This window comes from Ylistrum balloti, unplaced genomic scaffold (assembly GCF_031769215.1).
Source record: "Ylistrum balloti isolate Yb309-2 unplaced genomic scaffold, AGI_CSIRO_Ybal_v1 Utg369700, whole genome shotgun sequence".
Lineage (NCBI taxonomy): Eukaryota > Metazoa > Mollusca > Bivalvia > Pectinida > Pectinidae > Ylistrum > Ylistrum balloti.
The window spans coordinates 294,476-313,893 of NW_026781931.1; the positions used below are offsets into that span (position 1 = coordinate 294,476).

The 19,418-nt window shown below is 37.4% G+C and overlaps 1 protein-coding gene across 1 annotated transcript in view; it reads right to left on the minus strand.

Annotated features, from left to right (window-relative positions):
- The window catches only part of LOC132565180 (synaptotagmin-like protein 4), an 89,546-nt gene that overhangs the window by 22,327 nt on the left and 47,801 nt on the right, over positions 1-19,418 (minus strand). The window contains exon 4 of the mRNA XM_060229809.1: positions 9,483-10,580. Within this exon, the coding sequence (XP_060085792.1) occupies positions 9,483-10,580 (1,098 nt within the window). The remainder of the gene's footprint in view (positions 1-9,482; positions 10,581-19,418) is intronic.

Consider the following 19,418-nt stretch of genomic DNA (forward strand, 5'->3'; position numbering starts at 1 on the left):
AATAGGAAGGCTTGGTATCTGGGTGGAATCAAGTGGGTGGGTCCCTGGGGTGCTGGTCTGGCCTGTGTGGTAGGGGCCAAGGGCAGGGCTATGTGGGAACTGTGGATCAGACTCTTGACTGAGAGATTTTTGTATTTTGCAGTCAGTTTGACCTTCTGAACTATGAACCTCTGCCTCCAACCACTGCTTGACAAGTTTCTCTCGGAACACCTTTTTACTGACAGTACCCTCTGTCTCCAATTGTGATGTTTCTCTGATGGTAATCTCTGGTTCCAAGTGTCTTGGCACCCCCATACCATTGTCTTCTTGCTTCTCAGCTTTTCTTGTCAATGCTAACAATGTGCCTGGCTTAGGAATATCCTCTGTTTTCTTCTGTTCCCTATCAGCACTAACTTTCTTGATTTCCTCATTGCTATGGTAACTAGTTGTAATAGTAGTATCAGCAGTGTCCTCAGTATGTATCTTTTCTGTAACCTGATCGACAGTTTCCTTTACAGTAAGTGGTGTTTTAATATCCACATCATCACTTCGTTTCTGACTCACCACAAGAATCGTTTCCATGGGAATGTGTTCCATAGTACGATCGCAATCACTGTCCATTCCTGATGCAGCCCTTACAGTGCTACACTGACCACCAGACTCCCAGCTCCTGGTGCTGGTTTCACTTGGCTCTGTATCCTCAGCTATAACACTAAGGATGTCTGACGATGTATCACTATGAGATAGCTCTGCCATGGCTGCTCGTACAGTGGTCCTTGCTTCCAGAAACTGGCCATTGTTATTATTTTCCAATGGTGAACCAAAAGTATTCTTGAAGTCGTTTTCTGTGGAGTTTTCCTTAAATTGCCATAAGTTACCAGACATGGAATGTTCATTCTCAACATTGATTTCTTGTTCCTCTGTATAAAATTGGTGTTGATTCTCACCATCTGATTCTTGACTCCAATGACCTGTGACCTCAACCTTCAAATCTAAGGTTTTCACAGGGGAATCTTCCACTTCAATATGACCATCTGATTCTTCTTTCTCTCCTTCAAGGTTAGTGTCAGTAGTCATATGGGGTTCATTGTGAGGTGAAGACACCTTGCCAACTTCCTCAGTTCTGCTTTGCAAGTCCTTTGATTTTGGCTCAAGATCACTTTTTTGTGGCAGGTCATCATCAGCCTCAGTTAATTTGATCGTTGGTAATGAGGCCACTTGCTTTTCTCCTATAGAATCTATGATCTCATCCAGATCACAGGTGTCAGGTGGTACTGTAGCATTTAGCCATTCACTTTCAGGCTCCGTAACAATTGAGAGCTCACTTGTTGATGACCTTTTTCTAGACTCAGAATCCGATTCAAACTCTCCTGATACTGGCCTTTTCTTTGATTTTGATCCTGACCTTGACCTCATTGAACCTGATCGTGACCGTATTTTTGGTAACGGAGATTCAGGCACTTCAAGGTCACTTACTGCTTTGCTAAACAATGCCTCGAAGTCGTCATCTGGGGCTGAGGAAGGTGTGGATGCTACTGTCATAGTCTCTTCTTGCCAGATCCTGTCATTAAAAAAGCTGTCATGGTGTCCTCTTGGTGATGCTCTTGGTGACCTTCCCAACCTTTGTATTCTTTCTTTCTCCTCAAAAAGACGTTTAGCATCTCTAATAGACAAATTTCTCTCACTCGAGGAATCCTCCCCTGAGTAGCTGACCGGAGATGATGGGACTGAAGATGGAGGAGAAGGAACATCCTCACGACTCCTTCGCATGCTCCTTCTCCGTGGTGGGGGGACTGGATCAGGGTCTTGGACAACCATGGAGCCTCGTTCTGAATTGTTTTCATACCTGTCAGCATTCTTCGATTTTCCTGGTGGGGAGATAGGTTTAAAACCTTCCAAAACCTTAGATCTCCTTGGTGGGGCTTCAGGTCTATCTGCCTCTGTATTATGTATTTTCCTTAGTGAAGCAGCTAATTCAGCTTCTTTAACATGCTTTGACTTCCTTGGTGGTGGAGTAATAAGATCTGCATCATCAGAATGTTTCACTTTGTCTGGTGAAGACACTACCTTTGGTTCTGCAGAATCTCTCTTCCTTGGTGGGTTAATGGAGTCGGTAACCTCAATCTTGACTTTTCGTCTCACTGGAGCAACTGGTTCACCATCAGTGAACTGTGACGTATTTACAGTTAAGGACTGTTGAGTCTGAACTAACTCCTCTACCTGTTGGGGAGATTGCGAGACATTTGTGATTGACTGAGTTTTGGATGCTGTTATCTGATCATATGCCGAGCCCCCTACAGCCCCGCCCCTACCACAGTTAGCCCCTCTTTCAGCAAGCTGTGGAGAGGAACCTGGCAACAGATACAACATTGACATGCAAATGAAGAAAGGAAACAAACATGAATCAATTCATTAAAACTCAAAAATGGAATGCCACACAGTAAAACTAGATGTGTTGCTGTGACACAAATAATGAATTTTACCAAAAAACTTAATCAACAGAAAGCTTAATTCAGTATCAGTTAAGGATATTGCAATACTACTTGTCATAAAACACTTGAGTGAATCTGACAGCAACATAAAAGAGGATCAAAGTGACAACAATTCCACTAATTGTTGTGTCTTGAGGCTAATTATTAAGCTTTGGCATATATTATACATGACATTGAAAAACAGTTTGTTTGTATCATAATTAAACAAAAATACTCTAAAAACATCTGGTAACAGGAATGAGGAAGTCACCTTTGTTTTATACAATAAACAAAAGGAAATGAAAGATAAATTATTCTTTTTGTGATAGTGATGATGTAATACAGAGCTGCATCCAAAGTAGCTTTTCATTGTTCTACATGATTTTCTGACACAATCAAGTGAATTGCTTTTTCAGTAAAGTCTTTCTTTACATGTTGGTGTGAGAACTCATTTCCTTACCAGGATTGCAGGTGAAAAGATTTCGGAAGTGGATTTCATTTACAGGGAGATGGATTTTCTCTATTAAATCAAGATCAAGGTATTTAAACTCTTTGTGGTTGATTTTGGTAGAGATGTGTGCTAGGAAGAGAGAGTTAGGTTGATTTTGGTCGAGAAGTGCGAGGGAACAAGGGAGAGGTTGATTGCTAATTACAGGTAGATGTGTACAAAAGTATCTATGATTTATCTTTGGTCAACATTTTTTCATCATATTGACTTCAACAAAGGTCCATAAATATGATGTAATACAAAATATTGTCTTCATGATTATAAAATTACAATATAATGTCTGAATAACATTCCAATTACATATGCTAAACTATATATTGACTCACTGATAAAACACAATACTGACTCACTAATATAAAACATACAATATTGACTCACTGATAAAACACAATACTGACTCACTAATATAAAACATACAATATTGACTCACTGATATAAAACATACAATATTGACTCACTGATATAAAACACACAATATTTACTCACTGATAAAACACATTAATGACTCACTAATATAACACAATACTGACTCACTGATAAAACACACAATATTGACTCACTGATATAACACAATACTGACTCATTGATATAAAACACACAATAATGACTCACTGATATAAAACATATAAAACATAAAACACACATTATTGATTCACTGATATAAAACACACAATACTGACTCACTGATATAAAACATACAATATTGACTCACTGATATAAAACACACATTATTGATTCACTGATATAAAACACACAATACTGACTCACTGATATAAAACATACAATATTGACTCACTGAGATAAAACACAATACTGACTCACTGATCTAAAATACAATATTGACTCACTGATATATAACACAATAATGACTCACTGATATAAAACATACAATATTGACTCACTGATATAAAACATACAATACTGACTCACTGATATAAAACACAATATTGACTCACTGATATAAAACACACATTATTGACTCACTGATATAAAAACACACAATATTGACTCACTTATATAAAACACACAATATTGACTCACTTATATAAAACACACAATATTGACTCACTGAGATAAAACGCAATTGTGAACATTTTATATTTTACCAGGCATTAATTATGTATTTTTGTATGTATGATAATGTAACATAATAAATCAACCATGTTCTCTGTCAGCCAAACGTAGTAGTTGTCTTATTCATAGCTCAGAAAACCGTAATTAATCTATTTTAGCAGCAAATTAAAAAAAATATCATTTCTGGAACATCTACAAAAAATGAAATGAAACAAACCCTACAGAAATATTCATGAAAAGTTGTTTTATCAAAAACAATTAACCTGACATTAAAAAAATTGAGTTACGAATTAAAAGAAAAAAATCTTTGTTGAAAAATCAATGTAACCACAGAAAACCTAAAGCATGTCCAGACATCAAATGTTAAGAAAACAAAACTTATTAAAGAGCAGGTTTAGAAGTTGAATAGATGATAAATGCATTACTAGTATGTATAGACTAATTGTCTACATAGTTGTATCTCTCTTGCATCTTTTGATTTGACCAAAGAGATATGGTGACATTAAGCACTCCCAATGGAAGTTTTGCTGAAACACATTTCTCCAAGCTTTTCGCTACAACAGGAGACTGTATCAAGGGGATGAGGAGGCTTTGATTTAAGTTAGAGATAAGTATCAAACTATACAATATGTGTAACAGAGGACAGATCAGGTACTAGCGGGCCTCTATCTGTCCTCTCTCACACCTAAACAAGGATAGGCAAGGAGGCTTTACCCCCAGTATTTACAAATGAAGAGGGAAAGGTGAGGAGGCTCCATCCCCAGTATTTACAAATGTGAAGGGATAGGCAAGGAGGCTTTACCCCCAGTATTTACAAATGCAGAGGGATAGGGGAGGAGGCTTTACCCCCAGTATTTACAAATGCAGAGGGATAGGGGAGGAGGCTTTACCCCCAGTATTTACAAATGTAAAGGGATAGGGGAGGAGGCTTTACCCCCAGTATTTACAAATGTAAAGGGATAGGGGAGGAGGCTTTACCCCCAGTATTTACAAATGTAAAGGGATAGGGGAGGAGGCTTTACCCCCAGTATTTACAAATGTAAAGGGATAGGGGAGGAGGCTTTACCCTAAGTATTTACAAATGTAAAGGGATAGGGGAGGATGCTTTACCCCCAATATTTACAAATGTAAAGGGAAAGGGGAGGAGGCTTTACCCCCAGTATTTACAAATGCAGAGGGATAGGGGAGGAGGCTTTACCCCCAATATTTACAAATGCGAAGGGATACGCAAGGTGGCTTTACCCCTAATATTTACAAATGCGAAGGGATACGCAAGGTGGCTTTACCCCCAGTATTTACAAATGCAGAGGGAAAGGGGAGGAGGCTTTACCCCCAGTATTTACAAATGTAAAGGAAAAGGTAAGGAGGCTTTGCCCCCAGTAATTACAAATGCAGAGGGAAAGGGGATGAGGCTTTACCCCAAGTATTTACAAATGTAAAGGGAGAGAGGAGGAGGCTTTACTCCTAGTATTTACAAATGCAGAGGGAAAGGGGAGGAGGCTTTACCCTAAGTATTTACAAATGTAAAGGGATAGGGGAGGATGCTTTACCCCCAATATTTACAAATGTAAAGGGAAAGGGGAGGAGGCTTTACCCCCAGTATTTACAAATGCAGAGGGATAGGGGAGGAGGCTTTACCCCCAATATTTACAAATGCGAAGGGATACGCAAGGTGGCTTTACCCCTAATATTTACAAATGCGAAGGGATACGCAAGGTGGCTTTACCCCCAGTATTTACAAATGCAGAGGGAAAGGGGAGGAGGCTTTACCCCCAGTATTTACAAATGTAAAGGAAAAGGTGAGGAGGCTTTGCCCCCAGTAATTACAAATGCAGAGGGAAAGGGGAGGAGGCTTTACCCCAAGTATTTACAAATGTAAAGGGAGAGAGGAGGAGGCTTTACTCCTAGTATTTACAAATGCAGAGGGAAAGGGGAGGAGGCTTTACCCTAAGTATTTACAAATGTAAAGGGAGAGAGGAGGAGGCTTTACTCCTAGTATTTACAAATGCAGAGGGAAAGGGGAGGAGGCTGTACTTCAAATACAGGGAGATGAAGTGGAGGCTGTACCTACAAATACTGGGAGATGGGGAGGAGGCTGTAACTACAAATACAGTAAGATGGGGAGGAGGCTGTAACTACAAATACAGTAAGATGGGGAGGAGGCTGTAACTACAAATACAGTAAGATGGGGAGGAGGCTGTAATTTTATATACAGGAAGATGGGGAGGAGGCTGTAATTTTATATACAGGAAGATGGGGAGGAGGCTGTAATTTTATATACAGTAAGATGGGGAGGAGGCTGTAATTTTATATACAGTAAGATGGGGAGGAGGCTGTAATTTTATATACAGGAAGATGGAGAAGAGACTCTACCTCCAGTCACACCAATCTTCACTGGTCTTGTGGTATAAGTTACCATGTAAATCTAAATCTGTACTGGACATGTGAAAACAGTAACCAGGATTTTTTTAGATCTGTTTGGGCCTCCCAGCAACCATGTTAATTACAGATCTGTATTGGACTTCTAGGTAACCAGGTACTTTTAGATCTGTGTTGGTCCTCTAGGTAACCAGGTAAATACAGACCTGTATTGGTCCTCTAAGTGACCAGGTAAATACAGACCTGTATTGGTCCTCTAAGTGACCAGGTAACTACAGGTCTGTATTGGTCCTCTAAGTGACCAGGTAACTACAGGTCTGTATTGGTCCTCTAAGTGACCAGGTAACTACAGGTCTGTATTGGTCCTCTAAGTGACCAGGTAACTACAGGTCTGTATTGGTCCTCTAGGTAACCAGGTAACTACAGATCTGTATTGGTCCTCTAAGTGACCAGGTAACTACAGGTCTGTATTGGTCCTCTAGGTAACCAGGTAACTACAGATCTGTATTGGACCTCTAGGTAACCAGGTTTATGGAAACTAAAGGATTCAGTCCTTAAGTTGTCTTATAGATTTGAATAAAAGATTCAGTGGTATTAATCTAACTAGACAGTGTATTGTTAAATACACAAAAGTCAAAAGAATGAATGTTCCAATGATAAAAGTATTTAAGAAAACAGTATTAATTAGTTTACATGATAACTACAGGTTCACAGCAGTCACAAATTAGCTACACATCGTCTGTCACATTACAATTAAGAATCACATTTAAAAAAACAACATGTTATTGACAGTAATCTTGATTGTGATATAATTCTATTTCCTACAGCTATACACGTAAAATTCACAAAGAAAATCCTTAGAATGCTGTAATATCATTACCGAAATACACAAGCTGCTTCCATGGAAATAATCATTGCTTTAGAAATAGCCTAGAGCAATTCTAAAGTAACTAAAGCTATTTTTATACATTCCATCTGCTGATTGTGTTTCAATTTTATTGACAAACACCATCCTGCATTGAGATGTCCTTGAGAAAACATGTCATATATACATACACAGATATATATACAACTGAAGGATGAAGTCAACATGACAATGTTGTGTGTACAATGTTTTTGGTATAATATTGTTAATGATATAAAAATCATTAAAAAAACTACATTCTAGGAAACAAAATATGCTGCTTTGGGCATAAAAATTTGACAATGATGTTCTGATTTGCATTATTATCTAACAAGGATCGTCCATTACTGCCATGTCTGTGTAGTCTTCTCGTCTCTGTTTACTCTATTCCATCTCCCATTGATTTACACTGTAGTGCCTTCATGATCAATGAAGCCATTTCATACTACAATATCTGATACCATTAAACCTGTGATGTTGTGGCTCTGTATAGTATTAGGTGACCTGGTCTAATCAGTAAAGCTAACAAAATATTTTTTTTCAGTTTTACCTGTATTTTTGATGATGTTGTGTTGTCTTTGATAAACATATCTACCAGCCATTTCTGTTTTACCTGTATTTTTGATGATGTTGTGTTGTCTTTGATAAACATATCTACCAGCCATTTCTGTTTTACCTGTATTTTTGATGATGTTGTGTTGTCTTTGATAAACATATCTACCAGCCATTTCTGTTTTACCTGTATTTTTGATGATGTTGTGTTGTCTTTGATAAACATATCTACCAGCCATTTCAGTTTTACCTGTATTTCTGATAATATTGTGTTGTCTTTGATAAACATATATACCAGCCATTTCTGTTTTACCTGTATTTCTGATAATATTGTGTTGTCTTTGATAAACATATCTACCAGCCATTTCTGTTTTATTTTTGTATGTTGTGTTTCTGATAATATTGTGTTGTCTTTGATAAACATATATACCAGCCATTTCTGTTTTACCTGTATTTCTGATAATATTGTGTTGTCTTTGATAAACATATCTACCAGCCATTTCTGTTTTACCTGTATTTCTGATAATATTGTGTTGTCTTTGATAAACATATCTACCAGCCATTTCTGTTTTACCTGTATTTCTGATAATATTGTGTTGTCTTTGATAAACATATCTACCAGCCATTTCTGTTTTACCTGTATTTCTGATTATATTGTGTTGTCTTTGATAAACATATCTACCAGCTATTTCTGTTTTACCTGTATTTCTGATAATATTGTGTTGTCTTTGATAAACATATCTACCAGCCATTTCTGTTTTACCTGTATTTCTGATTATATTGTGTCGTCTTTTCTACCAGCATGTCAATGTTACTTACACTCTTTAATTTGAAAATGATGACCTCACATTTATACCTATGAATATTGAATCCCTTACACTTAAGGAATTTGATAAAAATGATCATTCTTATTCTCTGAATTCTCTTATTCCCTAATACTACCTGCAACCACATAGAGTTTACATGTAACAGTTGATTCTAATGCTATTATATATCAAGTACAGTTGTATAAATTAAAACGTCAATACTCATAGATCTAGCTTTCAGAAGGTCGTCATCATCATCTCAATGGAAATTTGTTATAACCAGATAAATGTTTTTTACAAAGTGATAACCAGCTTGTATTATGCTTATTAGTGTACTGTGTTTCTGTTGTGTAACCTGGTCTTCAAATTACAGGTGGCATTCAAAGCAGCAGGTGCTTGCCCTTCCTGAACACGTGGTCTTATTCTCCTTGTACTATACGGGGCCTCAATGTCAATCTTCACTTTCTTCCTATTTCCACCTAGTTTCATTGGTTTTATTTTACTTGTTGTTTACACATATTTTCTACTGCTGTTCTGCAGATCAATAATGATTACACTACACCTTAACCTGCCCTTGAAAATTCAATTTCATAACAATTTAGAATAACCAACATTAGAGAAGAAGTAATAGGAGAGCATAAAACACACTACATGTATAAACAACACACCTGTGAGCTACCCCAGACACATTAGATGATACTGCCATATTCCCACTGAAGTACTAAGCTGTGTTAATGAGATATTATGGTGTATAAATGACCTACCCTAGATAAGTAATATATATAAGTGTTACATAAATCACTACTTACTTGTGTTTGGTGAATGTGGTGACCTGGATCTAGAATTTTCCATTTTCTTTGACAACTTATGAATTTTCACTTTTGAGATATCCATCATGAGGTCATCACCCCCACTACTGCCCTCTGGTATATGATAGGATGACTCTGTACCACTGTATTCTGTACCACTAAACCGTGACAACGAATCAGTATCCTCTGAGGAATTTTTTTGAAGTGGATAATCCAAAGTTTGGTCAAAAATCCGTTGTCGTGGTAATGGAGAATTGGCATGGGAAGACGGAATACTATCAAAAGAATAAGGAGACGGTGACCTTCCAGGCTGAAGAACAGATTGTCGAGAGACCTGCACATGTCGCATGCCTCCCATTTCTGGTGATGTGGAACGCTGTGAAGAAGAACTTTCTTTTCTTGTCACTTTTACACCTGTATATCCCTCTTTGTTTGAATGTCTTACTTTGCTATAGCTATTTTGAGAATTAGATGATGCACTTTTTGAAGGAGAAGTTTTCGGCCGACAAATGTCTGCACTTTGTGTTGATGAGGCATCTGAATGGACTTCAACTCTTATTTGTGTTTCTGTACTACTTTTTGAAAATGGCGCATCATCTGAATGTATAGTCTGATCTGAATCATACGAATGTTTTCTTTGTAAGGATTTGCGAGGACTACTATTTGCACTTTCTGAAGTTTTATGTAACACAGAATCACTAACATGTATCTCCTCAAATTCTGATGCAGTTGTGTTGTAACCAGACACCCTAGAGGATGCTGGTGAACTCTGCACAGATACAGTTGTTAACATTGATGCTGGAAGCGATGATGACACATCCTCCTCCGATGAGGAACTTGACTCTGTATCTGTTCCATATCTCCGTGACGTTGCCCTACGAACTGATGTCTGCTGCTGGAGCCTTCTCTCTGGACTGTCCATCGTTTTTTGCATTTTAAATGCATCAAACAATTGTGTGAGTTTACGTTTGTCAGAATCTTTAGGATACTCAATGCGTTCAGCATCTTGTGGTGTCTTATCTTTATGAATAGATCCGTTCCTGACTGTTGCGCCATTCAGCTTGAATCCTGTCTCAGTCCCAGGATCAGATTCTGCACCTAAGAAACATAAAATATAACATGTATTCATCATCTATATAAACCTAATTAATGGGTTCTAGCAGAATCTAGTGAATACAGAGCAAGAAGTTATGGACAAATTAGTGTTGGCAACAGACATACAAACAGAAAGAAAGCAGAAAAACAACATGCCACCCTATATTTTGATCTGGTGGCATAAAAATACAAAATGTATGATGTGTGAAACAATCTTTACAATGTACATTGACATGAATGTATAAATGTTACCAAAGTGATGTCAATGTAAAAATCTTAACTATGTGATATCAATGTCTTCTTCACACTAATGAATTAATCAGTGGTCTCCAAAAAAATCTCCAAAAAAATCTGTACTGATAAACAAGTAAACTGATCATAGGCAACACTAAGATCACAATTTGTCACTGAAATATTGGCCATTGATCCCAAGTCAAGCCTGTAATGGATTTTGAATGGTTTCCTAGTGTCGTGAGTAAATGTCGGCCATTTCAAGCTGAGAGCATGTAATAATGAAATATTTAAACTACAGGGAAACAGTCCTCGTGAATAATTTAAAGAGAACAGAAACTGATAGGAGGTCCTTCTGTATCTCTTAACTCCAGTTACATCAATATCAATATATGTAGTGTTTATTTTCTGCTAGTTTACAGGCTGAGCAGAAACTGATAGGAAGTCCTTCTGTTTCTCTTTTTTTTGCTAGTTTACAGGCTGAGCAGAAACTGATAGGAAGTCCTTCTGTTTCTCTTTCCAGTTACATCAATATCAATATATGTAGTGTTTATTTTTGCTAGTTTACAGGCTGAGCAGAAACTGATAGGAAGTCCTTCTGTTTCTCTTTTTTTTTTGCTAGTTTACAGGCTGAGCAGAAACTGATAGGAGGTCCTTCTGTTTCTCTTAACTCCAGTTACATCAATATCAATATATGTAGTGTTTATTTTCTGCTAGTTTACAGGCCGAGACATATGTATTCCAAATGATGCAGTCCTCCTTATTGTGTATTGTTAGAGATTCCAAATCTACTGATTAACATGCTACCACAGTCTTGACCAGTTATTAGTGTTTCACCATGATACAAGTGTCTGTGGTACGGACAGTTAGATCACAACAGTAGAACTACTGTTGAATCAAGAAACATACATATAAATTTTCTTGTTACAAATTTTATAAATAAGAATAACTCATTTTGGTCTCTTTGAATTAGTAGATGTCTTTTTCACTGAACAACATACAGGAGGCCCATTGCATGCTGTATAGAGTAATTAAGATAAAGTGTCAATTATTGACCTGTTGTCAGGTGAATAGGATGATTTATGAACCTGAGATGGTGATATTTACCACACGACATCCTAAGTATGTAACAGTTTGACATAAAGACAAGAATCACCCTAGGGTTAGAAACTAAGTGAATGCTAAATAGCAAGAAACAAAAAAGGACACCACAAAGTTATAAATATAAGGATGAGGATATGTTATGGGCACCTGTGGTGTGATACTATAACCACACATACTTCGGAAGTCTTTATGTTTCACGGTCTAGATCTCCCCTGGTAGTCATTGGACACTGTCTTTTCTACTATTGCTATGACAACCCACACTACCATGTGTACCAGTATAAACTGGCAGTGGTTTTATAACATTCTCCCAATATTTCTAGGAAACATTCCCCATCCAACAACAATCAATACAAAATATCCAGTCACAACAACAGTAAGGTACCAGTCGCTAGTGACAAGTTTAATTTGGATATCTAAGTAAACTATCCAAGGTTACTACATTGGATCATACTTTCCCATACAAAGAATTTTTTATGAACTTTATTATTTAATAGATACAATATGAAAGTTGGCAGGTATGGCAATTTATGTTGGTGACACAAAATTCAGGCTATGTTTCCACTTAACTGTAACTGTAAGAATCAATACGGTTTTAGTATCCAGTGTATTTATTATTTAAAAGTGTGTCATCAAAGTCTCGCAATGAGCCCAAGGCAATGAATATCCTCAAAATATGAACAAAGACCAATGCAAAATAAATATAAGACAAAGAACTGTTATGGTCAAATCAGTGATGGTCATAAACTCAAAGGTCAAAGATCAAATCCATTTTCAAAATTAAAAAAGGAATTATTCTAAACATTTTATTGCATTGAACACTTTTGATCCTCTCTACATGTAGTATTGGGGTTAAAATGTAGGGTAACAAAACCATTAAACCCTTTGGGACTTGGTTCCATACCAGACCTGGTGTACACCAATTGTTTTAATGTGGGTCTGCTTTTCTTCTGGAGTGTCACTGGAGACCCTATTAGAAGATCAAAGAGCCAAAACACTCTCAAGGTCACACACAAGGTCATGTATATAGTGTTCATTGTCTCCATACAAAACTTTGGATGCAACTTTTTAAACTGGTAGCCAACAGACTAATACAGTAGGCCTTGGAGTCTACAATCATTGAGGATTTACAGCTAAACACTACATGACTTTGTCAGATAAATTCTAATCTTGATATTTATAAGAGCACATACCAAACTCTAAATCTCTCTCCAATTAAACATGTGACATGTTATGTTTCTTTGAGCAAATACGAAAAAAAGAGAAAATATATCTCCCCATAATATCAACAAGAGAGTTTGACAAACAGTGTCCACCTTTATCAACAACAAGAGAGTTTGACAAACAGTGTCCACCTTTATCAACAACAAGAGAGTTTGACAAACAGTGTCCACCTTTATCAACAAGAGAACAAGAGAGTTTGACTTTGACAAACAGTGTCCACCTTTATCAACAACAAGAGAGTTTGACAAACAGTGTCCACCTTTATCAACAACAAGAGAGTTTGACCTTTATCAACAACAAGAGAGTTTGACAAACAGTGTCCACCTTTATCAACAACAAGACAGTTTGACAAACAGTGTCCACCTTTATCAACAACAAGAGAGTTTGACAAACAGTGTCCACCTTTATCAACAACAAGAGAGTTTGACAAACAGTGTCCACCTTTATCAACAACAAGAGAGTTTGACAAACAGTGTCCACCTTTATCAACAACAAGAGAGTTTGACAAACAGTGTCCACCTTTATCAACAACAAGAGAGTTTGACAAACAGTGTCCACCTTTATCAACAACAAGAGAGTTTGACAAACAGTGTCCACCTTTATCAACAACAAGAGAGTTTGACAAACAGTGTCCACCTTTATCAACAACAAGAGAGTTTGACAAACAGTGTCCACCTTTATCAACAACAAGAGAGTTTGACAAACAGTGTCCACCTTTATCAACAACAAGACAGTTTGACAAACAGTGTCCACCTTTATCAACAACAAGAGAGTTTGACAAACAGTGTCCACCTTTATCAACAACAAGAGAGTTTGACAAGCAGTGTCCACCTTTATCAACAACAAGAGAGTTTGACAAACAGTGTCCACCTTTATCAACAACAAGAGAGTTTGACAAACAGTGTCCACCTTTATCAACAACAAGAGAGTTTGACAAACAGTGTCCACCTTTATCAACAACAAGAGAGTTTGACAAACAGTGTCCACCTTTATCAACAACAAGAGAGTTTGACAAACAGTGTCCACCTTTATCAACAACAAGAGAGTTTGACAAACAGTGTCCACCTTTATCAACAACAAGAGATCCACCTTTATCAACAACAAGAGAGTTTGACAAGCAGTGTCCACCTTTATCAACAACAAGAGAGTTTGACAAACAGTGTCCACCTTTATCAACAACAAGAGAGTTTGACAAACAGTGTCCACCTTTATCAACAACAAGAGAGTTTGACAAGCAGTGTCCACCTTTATCAACAACAAGAGAGTTTGACAAACAGTGTCCACCTTTATCAACAACAAGAGAGTTTGACAAACAGTGTCCACCTTTATCAACAACAAGAGAGTTTGACAAGCAGTGTCCACCTTTATCAACAACAAGAGAGTTTGACAAACAGTGTCCACCTTTATCAACAACAAGAGAGTTTGACAAGCAGTGTCCACCTTTATCAACAACAAGAGAGTTTGACAAGCAGTGTCCACCTTTATCAACAACAAGAGAGTTTGACAAACAGTGTCCACCTTTATCAACAACAAGAGAGTTTTCCACCTTTATCAACAACAAGAGAGTTTGACAAACAGTGTCCACCTTTATCAACAACAAGAGAGTTTGACAAGCAGTGTCCACCTTTATCAACAACAAGAGAGTTTGACAAGCAGTGTCCACCTTTATCAACAACAAGAGAGTTTGACAAACAGTGTCCACCTTTATCAACAACAAGAGAGTTTGACAAACAGTGTCCACCTTTATCAACAACAAGAGAGTTTGACAAACAGTGTCCACCTTTATCAACAACAAGAGAGTTTGACAAACAGTGTCCACCTTTATCAACAACAAGAGAGTTTGACAAACAGTGTCCACCTTTATCAACAACAAGAGAGTTTGACAAGCAGTGTCCACCTTTATCAACAACAAGAGAGTTTGACAAGCAGTGTCCACCTTTATCAACAACAAGAGAGTTTGACAAGCAGTGTCCACCTTTATCAACAAGACAGTTTGACAAGCAGTGTCCACCTTTATCAACAACAAGAGAGTTTGACAAACAGTGTCCACCTTTATCAACAACAAGAGAGTTTGACAAACAGTGTCCACCTTTATCAACAACAAGAGAGTTTGACAAACAGTGTCCACCTTTATCAACAACAAGAGAGTTTGACAAACAGTGTCCACCTTTATCAACAACAAGAGAGTTTGACTTTAAACAGTGTCCACCTTTATCAACAACAAGAGAGTTTGACAAACAGTGTCCACCTTTATCAACAACAAGAGAGTTTGACAAACAGTGTCCACCTTTATCAACAACAAGAGAGTTTGACAAACAGTGTCCACCTTTATCAACAACAAGAGAGTTTGACAAACAGACAAAGAGTGTCCACCTTTATCAACAACAAGAGAGTTTGACAAACACCTTTGTCCACCTTTATCAACAACAAGAGAGTTTGACAAGCAGTGTCCACCTTTATCAACAACAAGAGAGTTTGACAAACAGTGTCCACCTTTATCAACAACAAGACAGTTTGACAAGCAGTGTCCACCTTTATCAACAACAAGAGAGTTTGACAAACAGTGTCCACCTTTATCAACAACAAGAGAGTTTGACAAACAGTGTCCACCTTTATCAACAACAAGAGAGTTTGACAAACAGTGTCCACCTTTATCAACAACAAGAGAGTTTGATAAGCAGTTTGTGTGTCCACCTTTATCAACAACAAGAGAGTTTGACAAACAGTGTCCACCTTTATCAACAACAAGAGAGTTTGACAAACAGTGTCCACCTTTATCAACAACAAGAGAGTTTGACAAGCAGTGTCCACCTTTATCAACAACAAGAGAGTTTGACAAGCAGTGTCCACCTTTATCAACAACAAGAGAGTTTGACAAGCAGTGTCCACCTTTATCAACAACAAGAGAGTTTGACAAACAGTGTCCACCTTTATCAACAACAAGAGAGTTTGTCCACCTTTATCAACAACAAGTTATTTTGACAATCATTTATCAACAACAAGAGAGTTTGACAAGCAGTGTCCACCTTTATCAACAACAAGAGAGTTTGACAAGCAGTGTCCACCTTTATCAACAAGAGAGTTTGACAAACAGTGTCCACCTTTATATGACAAACAGTGTCCACCTTTACAACAAGAGAGTTTGACAAACAGTGTCCACCTTTATCAACAACAAGAGAGTTTGACAAACAGTGTCCACCTTTATCAACAACAAGAGAGTTTGACAAGCAGTGTCCACCTTTATCAACAACAAGAGAGTTTGACAAGCAGTGTCCACCTTTATCAACAACAAGAGAGTTTGACAAGCAGTGTCCACCTTTATCAACAACAAGAGAGTTTGACAAACAGTGTCCACCTTTATCAACAACAAGAGAGTTTGACAAACAGTGTCCACCTTTATCAACAACAAGAGAGTTTGACAAACAGTGTCCACCTTTATCAACAACAAGAGAGTTTGACAAACAGTGTCCACCTTTATCAACAACAAGAGAGTTTGACAAGCAGTGTCCACCTTTATCAACAACAAGACAGTTTGACAAGCAGTGTCCACCTTTATCAACAACAAGAGAGTTTGACAAGCAGTGTCCACCTTTATCAACAACAAGAGAGTTTGACAAACAGTGTCCACCTTTATCAACAACAAGAGAGTTTGACAAGCAGTGTCCACCTTTATCAAGCAACAAGAGAGTTTGACAAGCAGTGTCCACCTTTATCAACAACAAGAGAGTTTGACAAACAGTGTCCACCTTTATCAACAAGAGAGTTTGACAAGCAGTGTCCACCTTTATCAACAACAAGAGAGTTTGACAAACAGTGTCCACCTTTATCAACAACAAGAGAGTTTGATAAGCAGTGTTCACCTTTATCAACAACAAGACAGTTTGACAAGCAGTGTCCACCTTTATCAACAACAAGAGAGTTTGACAAGCAGTGTCCACCTTTATCAACAACAAGAGAGTTTGACAAGCAGTGTCCACCTTTATCAACAACAAGAGAGTTTGACAAGCAGTGTCCACCTTTATCAACAACAAGAGAGTTTGTCCACCTTTATCAACAACAAGAGAGTTTGATAAGCAGTGTCCACCTTTATCAACAACAAGAGAGTTTGACAAACAGTGTCCACCTTTATCAACAACAAGAGAGTTTGACAAACAGTGTCCACCTTTATCAACAAGAGAGTTTGACAAACAGTGTCCACCTTTATCAACAAGAGAGTTTGACAAACAGTGTCCACCTTTATCAACAACAAGAGAGTTTGACAAGCAGTGTCCACCTTTATCAACAACAAGAGAGTTTGACAAACAGTGTCCACCTTTATCAACAACAAGAGAGTTTGACAAACAGTGTCCACCTTTATCAACAACAAGAGAGTTTGACAAGCAGTGTCCACCTTTATCAACAACAAGAGAGTTTGACAAGCAGTGTCCACCTTTATCAACAACAAGAGAGTTTGACAAGCAGTGTCCACCTTTATCAACAAGAGAGTTTGACAAACAGTGTCCACCTTTATCAACAAGAGAGTTTGACAAACAGTGTCCACCTTTATCAACAAGAGAGTTTGACAAACAGTGTCCATCTTTATCAACAACAAGAGAGTTTGACAAACAGTGTCCACCTTTATCAACAACAAGAGAGTTTGACAAGCAGTGTCCACCTTTATCAACAACAAGAGAGTTTGACAAACAGTGTCCACCTTTATCAACAACAAGAGAGTTTGACAAACAGTGTCCACCTTTATCAACAACAAGAGAGTTTGACAAGCAGTATACACTTTTATCAACAAGAGTGGTTGACTAATTTGTGATGTATCTAGGTACACCACTTATAGAGATACATGGGATGTGTTTGTTTTGTGATTCACTTAGTATAGATCTGTTTGTCATTAGGATACACGGTTTGTTCTTTATTAATGTAGATAAATGTCTTTGATTTCAAAGTTTTAAAGTGTTCTGTAATCCAACATTAATGCTGTAAAGAACATCTAACCCTTATCGTACAGATTTATATTGCTTTAAGCAGTTCATCAACATTTGTTGCACTGTTGTACCAATTCAAACTTAATCAGCATATACTCCTCACACTTGCCGTTATATATAATGGAAATGAACAACTTTATCAGTATATATTGTACTCCAAACAAAAGAAATTAACAATCTACATAACTGCACAAAATAATTGAAATTTTGATATCCCATCTTTTCCATTAAAACAAACACACTGTATGACCATCGACCTTTTGCCCTCTGACCTTTTGCTCTTTTGCTCTCTGACCTTGATATCTATTTGATATCGGACACAGAGTGCTTCACCAGTATTGATATATGGAATCTTCCAGTTCCATCAGTCTACACATTACAACATCAATAGTCTGTACCATACACTACTGGCTGGATGTCACAGATATTATGTTATACCTACCTGCATGTGAAACCTTATTGAGGGATTAATTCTCAGAAATTTAAATTTACATTACGTTTTGATTCCTAAACAGATATTGTTCCTTGGAGAATAGAGTTGAACCATTAAATCTGACATCTATACTGTTTTCTGTAGTTCCTACCAAAACTATTCACTTAAATACAAAACACTAAAGCAAATCCCAGGCATACATACTGACATAATCATATCATGCTGATCTGTGACAAAAAACTAGCTTTTGATATACAATGCTTCTATTGCATAAATTTCAATATATACATTCCCAAATAAGCCAAATGGTTAGAAAATAATTTAAAAAATTGCTATATTTGAGCTCTTCATCAGTGTCATATTAAATATATAAGGAATGTCGTCACTTTGAACCGAACATGACACTAGTTCCAAACAGGTCTTACTGCACCACAATAAATTAAAAGTTGTCATAACTGAATTCAATTCCATCACATGAGTGAATTGGTCTTCTCTTATTTCCCTACAAATTTCCTCCACAACTAGTCTCCAAGAACAGTTCTCCACAACTAGTCTCCCACAACAATTCTCCACAACTAGTCTCCAACAACAGTTCTCCACAACTAGTCCCCAACAACAGTTCTCCACAACTAGTCCCCAACAACAATTCTCCACAACTAGTCTCCAACAACAGTTCTCCACCACTAGTCTCCAACAACAGTTCTCCACAACTAGTCTCCAACAACAGTTCTCCACAACTAGTCTCCAACAACAGTTCTCCACAACTAGTCTCCAACAACAGTTCTCCACAACTAGTCTCCAACAACAGTTCTCTACAACTAGTCTCCAACAACAGTTCTCTACAACTAGTCTCCAAGAACAGTTCTCCACAACT